Source organism: Plecotus auritus (assembly GCF_963455305.1).
Source record: "Plecotus auritus genome assembly, chromosome: 8".
Classification (NCBI taxonomy): Eukaryota; Metazoa; Chordata; class Mammalia; order Chiroptera; family Vespertilionidae; genus Plecotus; species Plecotus auritus.
Genome location: NC_137782.1, coordinates 62,096,272 through 62,115,481, shown reverse-complemented (window position 1 = coordinate 62,115,481; position 19,210 = coordinate 62,096,272). Strand labels below are relative to the sequence as shown.

The 19,210-nt window shown below is 40.7% G+C and overlaps 1 protein-coding gene across 2 annotated transcripts in view; it reads left to right on the top strand.

The window, feature by feature from the left end:
* The window catches only part of ITCH (itchy E3 ubiquitin protein ligase), a 137,648-nt gene that overhangs the window by 33,966 nt on the left and 84,472 nt on the right, over positions 1 to 19,210 (top strand). For both annotated transcript variants that reach the window (XM_080685028.1, XM_080685027.1), the window contains exons 3-4: positions 8,154 to 8,244; positions 19,060 to 19,201. In XM_080685028.1, coding sequence (XP_080541154.1) covers positions 8,175 to 8,244; positions 19,060 to 19,201 — 212 coding nt within the window. In that variant the 5' untranslated portion in view covers positions 8,154 to 8,174. The remainder of the gene's footprint in view (positions 1 to 8,153; positions 8,245 to 19,059; positions 19,202 to 19,210) is intronic.

Sequence of the window (19,210 nt, the reverse complement as noted above, 5' to 3'; positions counted from 1 at the left end):
TGATTTGCATCTCTCGGATGATTAGTGACTTTGAGTATGTTTTCATATGTCTCTTGGCCTTCTGTATGTCCTCTTTCAAAAAGTGTCTATTCTAACTTCATTTTAAAAAAAGTACTCTAGTTGCTATGTGGAGAATGGATGAAGGGAGGGAGAGGGAGGTGGAATTGGGAGCAAGTGGAAAGGCAGGGAGAACAGTTTTAATGACTTGTAGTAATTTGTTGACATAGCAGGAATGTTTGTGGCTTGCACTAAGATGGTTAAGAAAAGGAAAAAAGTATATTTGTATTTTAGGATATATAGTAGGGCATATTTTGCAGGTAGAATCCTAAGCACATGTTGCTGAGGGAAATATAATGTCTGTATCTTTGGCTTGAGTAACTGGATGGATGGTAGTGAATGAGTGTGCCCAGGTGATAGTTTCGATTTAGTCATTTTAACCATGTAGACAGTAGTAAATAATAGTCAAACGTAAGAGTCTGGAGCTTAGGGGAGAAGATGAGATGACAATTGTATATATTCTCTATTCTGTCTACTCTGTCTTGCTTGTTTTTTGTTTTTTTTCTTTTTCCCATTTTGATATATTTTTACTCTACTTCATTTATTTAAAAAAAATTTTAGCCTTGGCCAGTGTGGCTCGGTCGGTTGGAGCATCACGCTGTACACCTAAGGGTGGCGGGTTTGATTCCTGGTCGGATCCCTTCCTCTCTCCTCCTTCCTCTCTCTGAATAAAAACATTTTTAAAATTTAAATTACAGTGGACATTCAGTAGGATATTAGTTTTAGGTATATAGCATATATATGGTTAGGCAGTTATATAAATTATAGAGTGATCCCCCTTGATAAGACTAGTTATCCCCTGACAGCATATCCCCTGTCTTGCCTGTTTTATAAATTCTACAAGTCATCAATGATACACGGTTTCTTTTAAAAACCGCAAACAATACATATAAAACCTAAGTTTCCCAATGATTACCTTCTTTATTATACACAGATCTTCCTCCCCCACTACTGTTAACAGTTTGGGATATAAACTTTTTCTGCGTTTATTTGTAAGTCTATGTACAAATACATATTTTGTTTCCAAAAATAACATTACATTGTATATATTCTGTAATGTTAATATGTTCATGGAATTATTCCATTTTAGTCATTAATAAGTTATTTGTTTTAATGGCTGCATGGTATGAATATGTGATTTATTTATCTGGTTGCCAATTGATATTTAGGCCATTAATGTAGTTTTCTTTTTTACTGTTCTACAAACAGTAATTTTTATTCTTTTCAAGAATTTAAAATATTTATTTATTTATTTATTTTTATTTTTATTTTTTTTATATATTTTATTGATTTTTTACAGGGAGGAAGGGAGAGGGATAGAGAGTTAGAAACATCAATGAGAGAGAAACATCGATCAGCTGCCTCCTGCACACCTCCTACTGGGGATGTGCCCGCAACCAAGGTACGTGCCCTTGACCAGAATCAAACCTGGGACCCTCCAGTCCACAGGCTGACGCTCTATCCACTGAGCCAAACCAGTTTCGGCAAGAATTTAAAATATTTAAATTTTTTATTATGTAAAACTAATATACATAGTAGGCATATAAATTATTAAAATAACCAGCGTGTTTTATAGAGCATCTCACAGTTCTTTCACAGTGATTCTCTGTAATTATCTAGAGAGAATCACTGTTCCTAAAAATGTTTATAGTCTATATATGTTGTCATTAATTTTTCTATATAAAGTTAATTTGTTTTTAAAGTGTGTTTTATCCCTAGAGATTTTAGATTTTCTTTGCAACATTGAATTAATAATAATTTAGAACAAATAACCTACACTCTACTATTTTTTCTAGCAGGCAACTGTTGATATAGATTATGCATAAAATCAGCACTCAGATATTGGACTTTTGTTACTGCCTATTAATTTACTTGTCTTGATATTGAGTTCTGTGGTAAACAGTCTTTTGGGTATTGAGAAGATAATAACTATGCAGAATGTGGTAATGATGTCTTTGAGGGCCCTTTCTATAACAAGCACTTTGAATCAGAAGAATATCCTTTCCAATGCAGTGTTAAAGCTTTTCTGTTAACATCTCATTTTCTTTATATTCTGGGTGACTTCTAATAACTTTATTTATGGTGTATGCCTTCCCTATCTATACCTATAAAAGCCTAAGCTACTGTTACACCAGAACGACCAGTCACTATGATGCGCACTGAGCAGGAAGGCAGACGAGCAGTTAGGGACGAGCAGGCAGGCAGGCAGGCGAGTGGTTAGGGACAAGCAGGCAGGCAGGCATGTGGTTAGGGGAGAGCGGTCCCTGATTGCGAGAGGGATGTCTGACTGCCGGATGTCCGACTGCAGGGATCGGGCCTAAACCCGCAGTCGGACATCCCCTGAGGAGTCCCAGATTGCTAGAGGGTGCAGGCCAGGCTGAGGGACCCCCCCCCCCCCCCGCCGCCTACCCCCCACAAGTGCATGAATTTTGTGCACCAGGCCTCTTGTCTATCAAATAAAGAGGGAATATGCTAATTGACCCTCACACCATTGCAAAGAGGGCAGTGCCCACAGCCAATAAGGAGGGAATATGCTAATTAACTGCCCCACCCTCAAAGATGGTGGTGCCCACAGCCAATAAGGAGGAAATATGCTAATTGACTATTCTGCCCTCAAAGATGGCGGCACCCACAGCCACAAGATCACGGTGCCCAGTCCCCTCAGCCCCACCAGACCACTGCACGCCTGCCTCCGGAGTCCCCCAGTCCCCCAGGGCTGGCCCGAGGTGCAGGCAAGCCTCAGATGGCGGCCGCCCAGCCGGCCAAGGCCACCCGATGTTCAGGTAACCAGGGCTGGCCTAGGCTTGCACTGCTGGCAGTGGCAGCAGCAGAGGTGTAATGGGGCATCGCCTTCCCCCTGATCACTAGGTTGCCTCCCACCCCTGAGGGACGCCCCCCTCCAGGGCATGAATTTTAATGCACCAGGCCTCTAGTTTAAAATAAAAGGGCTTGCCCTGGCCGGTATGGCTCAGTTGGTTGGATTTCGTCCAGTGCACCAAAAGGTTGCTGGTTCACTTCCCAGTCAGGGCACCTGTGCAGTTTGCTGGTTCATTCCCAGGTAGGGGGTATGCAGGAAGCGGCCAATCTATGTTTTGCTGTCACATTGATGTTCTCTCTCCCTCTCCCCTTCTTTCTCTCTAAAAATCATTTAAAAAAATCTTAAAATAGCTCTTTTAGTAAATTGTAGGTTATAAAAGATATGAAATGATACAATTTAAATAAACAAAGAAGGTTAAGTGAAAACTACATATATCAGACCAAAACTATAGTATGGCCAAAATTTTATTTTTGAATGTTTTCGTATGTAAGTCAAGGAATGGAACATTGGATTTCATAGAGTTCACCTCAGCAGGAATTATTGTTCTATTTCATTTTGGTAGATTTGAGAAAACATCAGGATTGTTTTATATTTAAAATTTTAAGTGGAAGTCTAACTTTGTATAAAAACTCAAGGCAATGCTTAGGGTTTAAATAGGTTTTGTTTGCTTTTTTTGTATTTGTATACTTTTTTCATAGTACCTGACAAATAGTAAGTGCTAAGTCAATTTTGTTTCACTTTAATCTTTACCTTGGCCTATTTAAAATATTTCTGATATTTTTATTCAGTCCCCAAAAGCCTAAGAACAGTTTTTTATTTTTAATTCATATTTAGTTTAATGCAATTACTATCCTATCTAATAAAAGAGTAATATGCAAATTGACCTTACCTCCGCTACACCCACAAGCCATGCCCACCAGCCACACCCACCAGCCAATCAGGAGGGAATATACAAATAAACCCAACCAAGATGGCTGCAGCCACAGAGAGCAGGAGGGAGGCTTGGGTTTCCCTGGCAATGGAGGAATCCAAGCTTTCCGCCTGCCCTTGCTGGCCCAGGCCTCCACTCAATGCTACAAAGTTTCAATTATAGAAGATAAATAAAACCCAACAGAAATGGCAGCAGCCACGGAGCTGGAGAGAGCAGGAGGCTAGGGTTGCCCGCGGCGATGGAGGAAGCCAAGCTTCTGCAGCCCTGGCCTGCTTTGGCCTCCGCTTAAGGCTACAAAGTTTCAATTATAGAAGATACATAAATCCCAACAGAAATGGCTGTCACCACGGAGCGAGCAGAAGGCTTGGCTCCACTCCAGGCTACAAAGTTTCAATTGTAGAAGATAAATAAATCCCAGATCCCAGGGCCTCTGCTTGGGTCTCCGGGGGGCGTGGCTGGCCTGCAAACTACCACAGGCCCCTCGCCCAGGCCGCCCCACGCCCCAAGAGAACCCCCACCCTGATCCAGAACACCCTTCAGGGCAAACCAGCTAGCCCCCACCCATGTACCAGGCCTCTATATTATCTAGTAAAAGAGTAATATGCAGATTGACCATCACTCCAACACACAAGATGGCTGCCCCCATGTGGTCAAAGATCCTGCCCCCATGTGGACACAAGATGGCCACCACAAGATGGCCAGCAGGGGAGGGCAGTTGGGAGGGACCAGGCCTGCAAGGGAGGGCAGTTGTGGGTGATCAAGCCTGCAGGGAAGGGCAGTTAGGGGTGACCTGGCCAGCAGAGGAGGGAAGTAGGGGGTGACTGGGTCTGCAGGGAAGGGCAGTTGGGGGGTACCAGGCCTTCAGGGGAGGGCAGTTAGGGGTGACCAGGCCTGCAGGGGAAGGCAGTTAGGGGCAAACAGGCTGGCAGGGGAGCAGTTAGGCATCAATCAGACTGGCAGGGGAGTGATTAGGGGGTGATCAGGCTGGCAGGCAGAAGCGGTTAGGGGCATTCAGGAAGGCAAGCAGGCGAGCAGTTGGGAGCCAGCAGTCCTGGATTGTGAGAGGGATCCCAGATTGGAGAGGTTGCAGGCTGGGCTGAGGGACAACCTCCCCCCCCACCCCCCGTGCATGAATTTCGTGCACTGGGCCTCTAGTTAATGATAAATAACAAACATTTACAGAGGTTTGTTTTTTTCCCCCACATACATAAACATTTAATCTTTACAACAACCCCTGTGAGGTAGAGGTGGTATTAGCCCCATTTTTCTGACAGGAAACTCAGACCTAGCAAGGTTATACATACTCAAATAATGTCATATAGTAAGTGTCGAGCTAGGAATCAAGCCCAAGTGTTCCTACTTTTATAAAGTACTAGAGGCCTGGTACACGAAATTCATGCACTCGGGCGGGGGGGGGGGGGACCTCAGCCCAGCCCGTGCCCTCTTGCAGTCCAGGAGCTCTCAGGGGATGTTCGACTGACATGGGGAGTGGGCCTAAGCCAGCAGTCAGACATCCTTAGCGTTGCTGCAGAGGCGGGAAAAGCTCCCTCCACCACCACTGTGCTCGCCAGCCATGAGCCTGGCTTCTGGCTGAGCGGTGCTCCCCCTGTGGGAACTCACTGACCACCAGAGGGCAGCTCCTGCATTGAGCGTCTGCCCCCTGGTGGTCAGTACATATCATAGCCACCGGTCGTTCCATTGTTCAGTTGATTTGCATATTAGCCTTTTATTATATAGGATCCCAGACTTCACTCCTCAACTCTAAACAACTTTACTTGGGTATTTAAAGACATCCCAAACTTAACACATCCCAAAATAAACTCCTCATTTTCCCCGTAAATTATCTCAGTTGATAGCAACTCCATCCTTTCAGATGATCAGGCTAAAAACCTTGGAGTCACCCTTAACTCCTTTCTTTAATATTTGCCTTCCAACCTGCAGGCAGATTCTTTTGTCGCTATTTGCAAAATATATCCAGAATTCAACCATTTCTCACCATCTCTACCACCAATATGTTTAGAGCTACCTCTGACAGCCATCTTTTCCCTAGATTATGGCAATAACCTAAAAGGTCTTCTTGTTTCTACCCTTGTCTAACCTCAGTATCTATTCTCAACACAACCAGGATGACTCTTATCTAAAAGACCTAATATGGTATGTGCTTCTAACTTCCTAATTTCCTTCTATTCTGCCCCCCTACTCAGGCACCTACTTCCTTGTTATTCCAGCATGCTCTAGCCTTAGGGACCTTTATTCTGTTTGATCTCTTGTCAATTTTACAATCTGTTCCACCTATCCTGGTCATTTTCAGACTATATCACTTTCTGACATACTAAGTAATTCACTTGGTAGTTTATGGGTTTTGACACTCTAGGCTAGAATATAAACTACAGATGAGCAGGGGTTTTGTGGTGTTCATTGATGAAACCCAGAAGCCCAAAACAGTGCCTGATACACAGCAGATCCTTAAATAAATGGCTATTGAATTATATTAAATGAAAAACTGTAACGTATCTTCTTCAGTCACTAACCAGGGAAGAGTTAATCTCCATGTGAAAACAGCATGATTCATATAACAAATCCTATATAATAAAAGGCTAATATGCAAATCCACCGAACAGCAGAACAACCGGTCATTATGATGTGCACTGACCACCAGGGGGCAGATGCTCAATGCAAGAGCTGCCCCCTGGTGGTCAGTGTGCTCCCACGGGGGAGCGCTGCTCAGCCAGAAGCTGGGCTCATGGCTGGTGAGTGCAGTGGCAATGGCAGGAGCCTCTCCCGCCTCTGGGGGAGCACTAAGGATGTCCGACTGACTGTTCCCGAACTGCAAGAGGGTGCAGGCTGGGCTGAGGGACACCCCTTCTACCCCCCTGAGTGCATGAATTTCATGCACTGGGCCTCTAGTAGAAATAGAAAGTTGGAACTCTCTGGTATATAGATGATATGTAAAGCCATACCCCTGGATGATATATTTTTTATTTCTTTAATTACGTAAATCTTTATTGTTGAAAGTATAGCATATGTACCCTTTTTTCCTCCATTGACTGCTTGTAACCCACCCCTTCCCTGCCCCAGGCCTTTACCATCCTATTGTCTGTATCCATGGGTTATGCATATATACATACAAGTTCTTTGGTTGATCTCTTCCCCCCTCCACCTCACCCCCACCTCCACCCCCACGATTCTGCACTTATTTTGTTACTTATATTCCAATATGAGTGCAATCATGTGATACTGGTCTTTCTCTTCTTAATATGATACTCTGCAGGTCCCTACATGCTGTCTCAAAGGATAACAGATTCTTTTTTACTGCTACATAGTATTCCATGGTATAACTATACCACAGCTTTTTTATCCACTCATCTACTGATGGGCACTTGGGCTGTTACCAGATCTTAGTTATTGTAAATTGTGCTGCTGTGCACATAGGGTACATACATTCTTTCTGATTGGTGTTTCAGGTTTCTTAGGATATATTCCTAGAAGTGGGATCATTGGGTCAAATGGCAGCTCCATATTTAATTTTTTGAGGAAACTTCATACTGTTTTCCATAATGGCTGCACCAGTCTGCATTCCCACCAGCAGTGTACTAGGGTTCCATTTTCTTCACATCCTCTCCAGCACTTGTCATTTGTCGATTTGTTGATGGTAGCCATTCTGACAGGTGTGAGGTGATACCTCATTGTCGTTTTAATTTGCATTTCTCTGATGATCAGTGACTTTGAACATTTTTTCATATGTCTCAGCCTTCTGTATGTCCTCTTTGGAGAAGTGTCTATTTAGGTCCTTTGCCCATTTTTTCATTGAATTGTCTTTCTTTTGTTAAGTTGTGTGAGTTCATTATATATTTTGGAAATTAACCCTTTATCAGATGTATCATTGTCAATATGTTCTACCATATAGTGGGCTTCCTTTTCATTTTGTTTCTTTTGCTGTGCAGAATGGATGATATTTTTGAGGAACTGAGTATCAGGATAAGAGGGAACCAATAACTGAGCCCTAGGTTACTCCAACAGTAAAAGAGGGGACAGAAGAGAAGGAATTGTCAGAAGAGACTAAGAAGGAGCAATCAGTGAGGGTAGGACATAAACCTAGAGAATGTGTCTTGGAAACTCAAGGAAAGATGGTAAACCTCAGAAGGAGGAATGATCAATCATGTCAGATTTTTTTGGTAGGTTAGGCAAGATGAATACTTAAAATTGAAAATTATATTTAGCAATGTGAAGACCACTGGTTATTATGTTGCATTCAGTGGGATGTGGAAATGGTCTGGTTAGCCCCATTTACATATTTTTAAAATGGGAATTTTTGATGTTTACAAGTTTTTCCTTTGCCATGTTCAGGTTTGCTGTCCTATTGGTGGTATGTCTGACAGTGGATCACAGCTTGATTCAATGGGTAGCCTGACCATGAAGTCACAACTTCAGATCACTGGTAAGTCTTTAAAAGACCCACTACTTTACTCCCCCTGCCCCACAACATAAAAAATAATCTTAAGAAAATCTTTAGTGGCTGTTACATATCAGGTGCTGAATTAATATTTGCTTAATGAATGAACAAATTAACAAAATGTGTAGATATGTAAAAATTATATTTTTGTTGTTGTTAATCCTCACCCAAGGATATTTTTCCTATTGCTTTTCAATAAGAGTGTGAGAAGAAGGGAGGGGAGAGAGGAAGAAACATTGATGTGAGAGAGACACATTGATTGGCCGCATGTGCCCTTATGGGCGGTTGGGCAGGGGCACGGTGTGCACTTGCAACCCTTTGCTGTTTAGGCTGGTGCTCTGACCACTTAGCAACATGGGCCAAGGCTAAATTTACATTTTTATTTCAGGAAATTCATTCTTGAATAACATGTATTAGTATTTCTTTTTTTTTTTTGTCAAATAATATTGCATGTATGGACATACCACATTTTATTTATCCATTTATCAGTTGATTGTTCTTTGGGTTGTTTCCACTTTTTGGCTATTATGAATAACTAGAGGCCTGGTGCATGAAATTCGTGCACGGGTAGGGTCCCTAGGCCTGGTCGTTGATCAGGGCCGATCGGAGCCTTCTGGCTGCCAGCCAGGGCCTTCCTTTGTTCTGCGCTGCCCTCCTGGTGGTCAGCACACGTCATAGCAAGTGATGGAATTCCTAATCTCACAGTCGAACTCCCGAGGGGACACTTTGCATATTAGGCATATATATATATATATATATATATATATATATATATATATGTATGTATATATATATATACATATACATATACGTATATATGTGTGTGTGTGTGTGTGTGTATATATATATATGTATATATATATATATGCTCTATGAACATTCATGTACAAAATTTTATGAAAATGTACATTTTCAGTTTTCTTAGGTATATACCTAGGAGTGGAATCGTGGATCACATAATATCCATGTTTAGCATTGTGAGGAATTCCAAATTTTCAAAGTATCTCATATCATTTTACATTCTCACCAGCCATGTGGAAGGGTTTCAGTTTATATATATTCTTGCCAATGTTTGCTATTTGCTTTTTTTAAGGGAGTTGAATCTTTTTTTTTTTTTAATTTATCTTTATTGTTTAAAGTATTATAGATGTTCCCTTTTTTTCTCTGCCATTGATCCCCTCCTGCCCGCTCCCACCCCATCCCCAGACCTTCACCACACTATTGTCTGTGTCCATGGGCTATGCATATATGCACTTAAATTCTTTGGTTAATCTCCCGTCCTCTCTCCCCACCCCACCCCCCCTTTCCTCTGAGATTTGGCAGTCTGTTGCATGCTTCCATGTTTCTGAATCTATTTTGTTTGTCAGTTTATTTTGTTCATTAGATTCCACAGAAGTTATGACTAGCTTATTTCGCTTAGCATAATAATCTCCAGGTCCCTCCATGTTGTCTCACAGGGTAATACAGATTCTTGTTTTTTACAGCTGCATAGTATTTCATTGTATAAATGTACCACAGGTTTTTTGTCCACTTATCTACTGGGCTGTTTCCAGATCTTAGCTATTATAAATAACACTTTGAATGTAGGGGTGCATATATTCTTTTTTGATTAGTGTTTCATGCTTCTTAGGATATATTCCTAGAAGTGAAATCACTGGGTCAAATGGCAGTTCCATTTTAAAATTTTGAGGAAATTCCACAGTTTTCCATAGTAGTTGTACCAGTCTGCGATAGTGTACTAGGGTTCCTTTTTCTCTACATCCTTGCTAGCACTTGTGCTATTTGCTTTTTGATTATAGACATCCTCATGGGTGTGAAGTGGTATAACATGTCGTTTGATTTGCATTTTTCTGATGACTAATGATGTTGAGCATTTTTTTCACATGCTATTGACCATATGTATATCTTTTTTGAGAAATGTATTTAAATTCTTTCGTTGCTATTGTTACTTAACTAATATCTCTGTCTTTGTTTCTTCCTCTAACCATACCAACCAAGTATGTTACTTTCAGAGTAATTTTTAAAAAAATCATGTATGAACATTTATTCCAATAATGCCAGTAGTATGAGAGAACAGCGGGTCATCTATGAAGATCTGCTCTACATTCCCCCTATAACTCAGCTGCTTATATTGGGTAAAAGAACAAAGATTACATGGGAAGTAGGCAAGAGGAGTAAGAATGGATATGCAAAAGGAATAAAAATGGGTATTACAGGCATGGAGAAGTAGGCAAAGGAATAAAAATGGGTGTAATGGTTACAGATTACAGGCAATGAGGGCTGGGAGGGGAGCACCTCTGGGACTCCATTGTTTTGCCAACAAGCTTGTTCATCTTTCCATGATTATAGGCAGTTTTCCAGGATGGACTGCATTTCCAGGTTAACCCAGGTCCGAGGTGTACAACTCCCAGCCAGATCAGAATATGCTTTCTTTAATCAGAACAAAACCATTACGGTTAACAGAGCATGATTATATGTCTTATAACTATAGCTAGTCTCTACTATTCTATTTCTGTCCCTAACATTCCCCACTGCTATTTCTATCATTTCATATCTATGAGATTAGTTTTAGGTGAAAAGTCTCATTCTGCTGGAATGCATTTGCTTCTGGCTTGAAAGCAGTTCAGTTCGTGGGGATGGAATACAGTGAATGCAGGATCAGTCTCTATGCGATCTCTACTTTACCTCCTTGGTTATCAGGATTCTCTCCAGCTAGTCTTCACTTGATTATTCAGGATGGTTTTGCTATATTTTAGTTGTAATTCTAATTTGGTCCTGGGAGAATGTCAGTGTATTAATGTTTTTAACATGCCACCTGATGTTGCATTCCTACTCCTATTTTTAATTCATTTATAGTCTGAGAAAAGAGGAAACAAGCCCAAACAATTATGCAAAAATATTATGTTTCTGGGGGCTCTTGTGGTCCTCTGAAACTGATTAAATCTAGAACAAAGAGCAAATACAGACCTGTTAGGAAGAAAATACTCTGCGCTCAATGGCTCTTTAGGGTTCAAACTTTTGAAAGCTATTTTGCCATATAACACCATCCAACCTCACCTGAGTATATTTTTTTCCATTGATTTTTTAGAGAGAGTGGAAGGGAGGGGGAGAGACAGAGAGAGAGAAACATCAATGTGCGAGAGACACATCAGTTAGTTGCCTCCTACACATACCCAAACCAGGGACAGGAATAACCTTTCAGCTGAGGTATATGCCCTTGACCAGAATCAAACATGGGACCCTTTAGTCCACAGGCAGATGCTCTATCCATTGAGCCAAACCAGCTAGGGCAGGATATTTATCTCAGAGACATGACATCTATTATAAACTAGAGGCCTGGTGCATGAAAATTCGTGCACTCGGGGGAGTGTGGGTCCCTCAGCCCGACCTGGGCCCTCTGGCAGCCTGGGAGTCCTCGGGGGATGTCCACCTGTCGGACATCCTTAGCGCTGCTGAGGAGGTGGGAGAGGCTCCTGCCACTGCCGCTGTGCTCACAGCCATCAGCCCGGCTTGTGGCTGAGCTGAGCTGAGCTCCCACTGGTGGTCAGTGCGCATCATAGCAACTGGTCTTTCCCGGTCATGCCGCTGTTAGGGTCAATTTGCATATTACCCTTTTATTATGTAGGATTGTAGCAAAATAGAGGTTTAAAAGAATAATTCATAGTGCTGTTGATAAATGAATTGTTTAGAGAACTTGAATGAGTTTTAATTTCCCTATATTTTTTTTAGGAGTATCAAACAAAAGGCAGCCTCACCTTTCCTTTTTGGCATTTACATAAAATAAGATAGGATAGTACCAGTACATTAGTAACACCTTCTGTAACTTGAATCTAACTAATGTGTGGTCATAACCTGAATAACCATTTAGCTGTTCAAGTTTGAGTTTAATAGAAAATATTGTCTTTTGTGCTACTCTTTCACATAGATCAAGGCAGTTCATTGAGGTAGCGTCTTTGGGAACTTCCATTGGCATTTAAATGATCTTTTAACATTTGTCTGGTATTAAATATACCTGTATTGATCCCTGTGTTGGGCAATAGCTTACCTGTATGATTTGTTAGATAGATGCAAAAATTATAATAGGAAATCATAAATACTTTCAATATTTTGACTAGTGTGCCATTTGAACTTCTGTAGTTAAACTTTTGGGGAGGTCATCTAGCCCCTGCCCCAAGTTTTATCAACAAATCTGTATAGACTAATTATTCTCTTCAGGGGATTTAATGTCCCTGGATTTTAGTTCACATTCTGATTACTTAATCCTATATAATAAAAGCATAATATGCAAATTGACTGAACAGCAGAATGACCAGTCAGCGGGAGGCAGGGCCAGCGAGCAGGCAGTGCCAGCCAGGCCAGCCAAGGTGCATGCCAGTGGCAGAGGGAGGGGACGACGATGTGGGGGGAGGCGGCAGCTACCAGTGGCGGCCAGTGCTGCCCCCTGATCAGCCGCCTGGTCGCCTCCCACAGAGGGAGGCCAGCAGCAGCAGCAGCAGGGTGATGGGGGTGGCCCCTTCCCCACAACTGCCCAGTCACCTCCTGCAGAGGGAGACCCGAGGCAGCAGCGGTGGGGTGATGGGGGCAGTGCCGTCCCCTAATTGGCCCACCTGGTCACCTCCTGCAGAGGGAGGCCAGACTGTGCCTAAGCCGTCAGTAGAACATCCCCTGGGGGCTCCCAGACTGTGAGAGGGTGCAGGCTGGGCTGAGGGATCCTCCCTCCCCCTCCTCCCCCAATGTGCAAGAATTTTTGTGCACTGGGACTCTAGTAGTTATATACCTTGTGTTTGTCACTAATATCTCTTTCCTTATCTGAACTGAGGGTCTTAACATCTTTGTCACATGGCTAGAAGACAGTGTATAAGTTGGAAAACTATAAAACACTGTATAAGTACAGAGTAGTATATTCCCCCTAATGCCTCATTTCTTTCTTCACCTAGGATTACTCATATCTAATTTAATATTTTAACAGTAATCTAAGTCTAAATCTTTTATAAGATTGGCTGCTTATTTTACTTTGTCTTTTTTTTTTTTAAATATATTTATTGATATTTTACAGAGAGGAAGGAAGGGAGAGGGATAGAGAGCTAGAAACATCGATGAGAGAGAAACATCGATCAGCTGCCTCCTGCACACCTCCCACTGAGGATGTGCCCGCAACCAAGGTACGTGCCCTTGACCGGAATCGAACCCGGGACCCTTCAGTCCGCAGGCCGACGCTCTATCCACTGAGCCAAACCGGTTTCGGCTACTTTGTCTTTCTTAACATTATTAATCAAAACATTTTTTTTTTTAATTGAAAAGGAGCCAGCTCTAGCTGGTTTGGCTCAGTGGATAGAGTGTCGGCCTGGGGACTGAAGGGTCCCAGGTTCGATTCCAGTCAAGGGCACATGCGCAGGTTGTGGGCTCGATCCGCAGTAGGTGGCGTGCAGGAGGCAGCTAATCAGTGATTCTCTCTCATCATTGATGTTTCTATCTCTTCCTTTCTGAAATCAATAAAAATATTTTTTTTAAAAAAAAGAAGCCAAAATGACTGATTAGAATGGTACTGTTTGGAGAAAGACCATTTATATTTATTGTAAAAGTTTAATTTATGGCCAGAATGTAAGTGTAAATATTGCTTTTAAGAGACTAACTGTTGGATCACATATTTAAAATTTTCTTACCTCTTTTTCCATTATCCTTTATATCCCTGTCCATATTAGATTCTGCTGATTTTTACTTTTGCATTTCCAGGATCATCCACTCTTTTTCTCTAATCCTGTTGTGTGGGTCCCTTATCTTGGATGTAAATCTGTTTTCTTATATCCTTTTCTCTAGCCATTTTCTGTTTAATTATATTCTATATGTAACCTCAGCTACACTGAATTTATCTGTGTTATATGATGTTTGCTATAAGCTAACATTATACTATGTTGGCAAAGTAAGTACTTTGGTATTTCCTAGAAATTTCTTAGTCTCAGTCTTTACTCATAACTCATCATTTGAGGAAGAGAAACCATCTTGACTTTAGTTATTACTAATTGGAATTAAATATTATTGTATTTCCCCAAATTTACTAGACTGCCTTGTATTTAGCTTTGATTGCTTGGTCCTTCATATTTAAAATTTAAAGTCAAGAGTATATATCCAATTCTGCCCAGCAAGACATAGTTTTGCCACAGAGGCCTATCATGACTTCTGACCCACAGAGGTAGTAGCCCTTGCCTAACTGGTTTCATCTCTTATTAGCCTATCATAAGGCTAAATTACTGGTCTCAGCACCCTTACTTATTTTACTCTGTTCTCAATAGCCTCCTGGTTGGCAAAATAGGTTGGATAAAAGGGAGTCACTTATTTTCTTTATATTTAAATTATCAAAGTTTTTATTTTGCACCAGAGAGGTAAGATGAAGGACTGAAATTAATTCAAAGCACTGACCTTCAGAACAGAAGGATCAGAAGAACACTAATAAGTACCACAAAACTATCTGTCTGTCTATCTATCTGCAGTGGATATTGTGTGTGTGTGTGTGAGAGAGAGAGAGAGACAGACAGACAGACAGACAGACACAAACTATAAAGCAGGGAAACTTGTTTCCTACTATGACTAATCATTTGGTTCAACAAATGTTTTAAATGTTTCTCAGGTTTAAATCACTAAGTGCTAAGGAGTGATAAAGACTGGCTACATCCTTGCCATGAAGGTTATTATAGGGTGAATTAAACCAAGTATAAACTAATACACTTACTAAAAAACTAAAAATGAAAAGCTGTAGGGGACATATATAAATATGAAAATGCTTTGGAAGCATAGAGGCAGGAACATTTAACTTCTTAGATTTAAAGAAGTATGCAATCAAAGAGAAAGGGGCATTTGTCTTTTAAGAAGTAAGATTTTATTGGGTGGAAAAGGGCAGGTGTAGCACATAAAGGCATGAAAGTGCATGGCCCTTGTGAGGAACAGCAGTTACTGGTGGTTAGAATAGTACTAGGGGCTGGGTGGGATTTGGTATTGGAGGAGGCTGAGAGTACATAGTATATTACGTAAAATGCCCCAGAAGAGTTAAAAACTTCATTTTGCAGGCATTAAAGAATCATTGAAAAGTACTGACATGATCACATCTATTTAAGGAAGATAATTCTAGGAGCTGTGAGTGGTTGGATTAGAGAAATGAGAGTAAAAATAGACAGAGGTTTCTTGCAGTAGCCCACGTGACAGATGATACTGACTTTTTTCTGGTTTCTTTACTTCCAGTTTATAATTTACACTTCTTTTATTCTGCTAATTCAGTATGGAAATTTAAATTTCAGGAATGTAATACCTTGACATATTTTATAATATTAGGACTGTAACAAAAGCTTTATTCCATCTAAACTTTGAAATTTGAGACTTAAATAATTTCTCCTGCTCAGCCTTTACAGTGATCCTGCAGCAACTTTTAAATTTTGTTAAGCTTGTCTTTTTATGTGTAAAAATTAAGATGATGCCTGGCCAGCATGGCTCAGTGGTTGAGCATTGATCTATGAATCAGGAGGTCAGGGTTCGATTCTCGGTCAGGACACATGCCCTAATTGCGGACTCAATCCTCAGTGTGGGGCATGCAAGATTAATGATTCTCTCTTATCACTGATGTTTCTATCTCTCTCTCCCTTTCCCTTCCTTTCTGAAATCAATAAAATATATTTAAAAAATTAAGATGATAATACCTGCCTCATAGAATAGTCATGATGAGTATTGGAATGACAATATTTAAGCATCAGACACACTGTAATTCTAATAGTTGGTGTTAGTTTCCCTTCCTCTTTCATTTACCCATTTAAAGTTTCCTGAAATGACTTTGTGAGGTTGGGTGGTGTTATGTGGCAAAATAGCTTTCAAAAGTTTGAACCCTAAAAAGCCATTAAGGGCAGAATATTTTCTTCCTATCAGGTCTGCAATTGCTCTTTGTTCTAGATTTAATCAGTTTCAGAGGACCGCAAGAGCCCCCAGAGACATAATATTTTTGCATAATTGTTTGGGCTTGTTTCCTCTTTTCTCAGGCTATAAACAAATTGAAAGTAGGATTTTTATATTTTTCTGTGGCAATCTTATGATTGAATTTGGTTCTGTATTAAGTACTAGAACTTTATAGTACACATTAATCAGAGATGAGTCTGGTCCCCACTTGAATTATTCTGTTCTGAAAAATACTTCTTACTTAGTGTTTCCCCTTAGATGTCCCATAAGCATCTCAAATTTTAAACACTCATTATAAAACTCTTGATTTCTGGCCCATTCAACTCTCCTCAATTATGTTCTTTTCCATATTATTAAATGATACCATCTTCTATCCAGCTATTCATGCCAGAGACCTGGGAGTTATCCTTGATGCTTCCTTTCCCAACTTCCACATGCAATCTAATCCTATTGGTTCTCTTTAGGAAATAGTTATTTTTCCCCATATCCATGTTCACCACCCTAGTCCAAACCACTTTCAAAATTTTTTTTTTAATCCCCACAGAGGATATTTTTCCCATTGATTTCTAGAGAGAGAGTGGAAGGGAGGGAGGAGGGAGAGAAAGAGAAATATCTATGTGAGAGAAACATCAATTGGCTGCCTCCTGCACTCACCCGACTAGGGCTGGGGAACCTGTAACCAAGGTGGAATTGAATCCAGACCCTTGGGTCTGAAGGTCAACACTGTAACCACTGAGCAAACTGGCCAGGGTGACCACTGTCAATTTCTTGATTAAGATGACTTTATTAGCTTCTCAGTCTCTTATCCCCTACTTTTCTCTCCCTTTAACTTATTTTTCCCACAGCAGAAGAATGATGTTTGAGTGTTAATCTGATCATCTCTTTCCTCAGTGCCCACAATAATACCTGATGTGTTACGGGCACCCAGTAAATTTGTTGAATAGTACTCTTTTACTTAAATGTCCTCAGTGGCTCCTTATTGCCTACTTTTCTAGCATTATCTCTTGCAGCTTTTCTTTCTTTTTTAAAAAAATATTTTTTTAATTGTTTCAGAGAGGAAGGGAGAGGAAGAGAGATAGAAACATCAATGATGAGAGAGAATCATTGATCGGCTGCCTCCTACCCGCCCCCGCCCCATACTGGGGATCGGATAGCCCACAACCTGGGCATGTGTCCGGACTGGGAATCGAACCGTGACCTCTTGGGTCATAGGTCAATGCTTAACCATTGAGCCACTGCGGCTGGGCCTTTTTTTTTTTTTTTTGGTAATGCATATTGATTTCAAGTTAGATTGAACTTTATTATAACAAGCATTTCAAAATAATGATGAAGCTCTACTTTATAGAATGTGCATGCATCATTAGAATAGTAAATCTATGGCTAGTTTGAATGCTACCGAAAAGGCACAGAAACACAAAAACACAGAATTATTTGATCTGTGTGAAGTCAAGAGATTCAGGGCTGCCATCTGGAACTAATGCCTGCTAGGATGCCCAGACTCTCTGATTTGGACTGTACATTGAGCTTCTTGGGTAGCTGCTATACAAACTTCTCTAGCATCTACAAATGGTCCCTTCACCTTGATGGGCAATGGCATTCTCTAAACCAGTGGTCGCCAACCTTTCGGACCTTATGGACCACCAGTGGTCTGCAGACCACCAGTTGGTGACCGCTGCTCTAAACTTATCTGCTAGAGTAGATATCCAGGGAGTAGAGTATTTCCTTGGCTATGATCACCTCATTTATAGGGAAGCAATGAGTTGTTACTTGTGGAAACCATAGGGTGCTCTGCTAGATTGGAATATATTTGTTGTACCGTCCAAGGGGCTTAGACAAGGCTACTTATGGCAAAAGAGACTAAACTCAAGGGTTAAGGCTAAGGAGTCAGTATCTTAAGATGCACAATGTAAGAAGCTCTTGCTAATATAATATGAGATCTATGAGATGCTAAAAGTAATCTTAGTTTATAACTGTTCTTCCAGTGGCTTTTCAGCATGCTTAAATAAAATCCAAATTCCTTGGCTTAACACCCTAACGCGATTTCATTTACCATTCTTCCCACTTGCTGTACTTTTCTTTGGATATGCCAAGTTCTGTCTGTTTACAACTCCAGTCTTCACATGACTAGCTCCTTGCCATTTAGATGCTTTGTAAAAGTACTTCCTCAGAAGTCTTCCTTACTATCAAGTCATTCTGCCACATTAGTTTGTTTTTCGTCACAAAGACTTTTCTGTAACTAGGATCTAATTTTCTTGAGAGCCAATGTCTTTTCTATTTTAAACTGCTCTATCCACAGTTTAGAGCAATATCTGACACATGGTAGACATTTAAGTATTTGTTGTCCAAGTTTATCAGTATACTTTTTTTGGGGGTAAAGTTTTTGCTTTAAATTTTTTTTTATTATTATTATTTTTTTATTTCAGAGAGAAGGAACAGGGAGAGAGAGATAGAAACATCAATGATGAGGAGAGAATCAATGATCTGCTGCCTCCTGCATGCCCCCGAGCAGAAACCCAGGAATATGACCTTCTGGTTTATAGGTTGATGCTCAACCACTGAGTGACACTGGCGGGGCTGTCAGTGTACTATTTAATTGACCTCAGAGTTCTGGGATGATTGATAATGATAGTGGGCTACTATACCAGTGATACTGATGGGAGTTTGGGTGGATGGTGTGGGGAAGTCCTATATTAATTTACTAGGATGGGAGAAAATATTCATGAGTGAATAAAATGAGTAAATATTTTAGAGTAAACCTGCTCCTCTGAGTAAAAGTAATAATGCTTAAATAACCTTTATGAAATTAAAGTGATTTGAAGATGAACTATCAACTCAAATATTGAAATATTTTTTCTTTTCTTTTAGTCATTTCAGCAAAACTTAAAGAAAATAAAAAGAATTGGTTTGGACCAAGTCCTTATGTGGAAGTTACAGTAGATGGACAGTCAAAGAAGACAGAAAAATGTAACAATACAAACAGTCCCAAATGGAAGCAACCCCTTACAGTGTAGGTTTG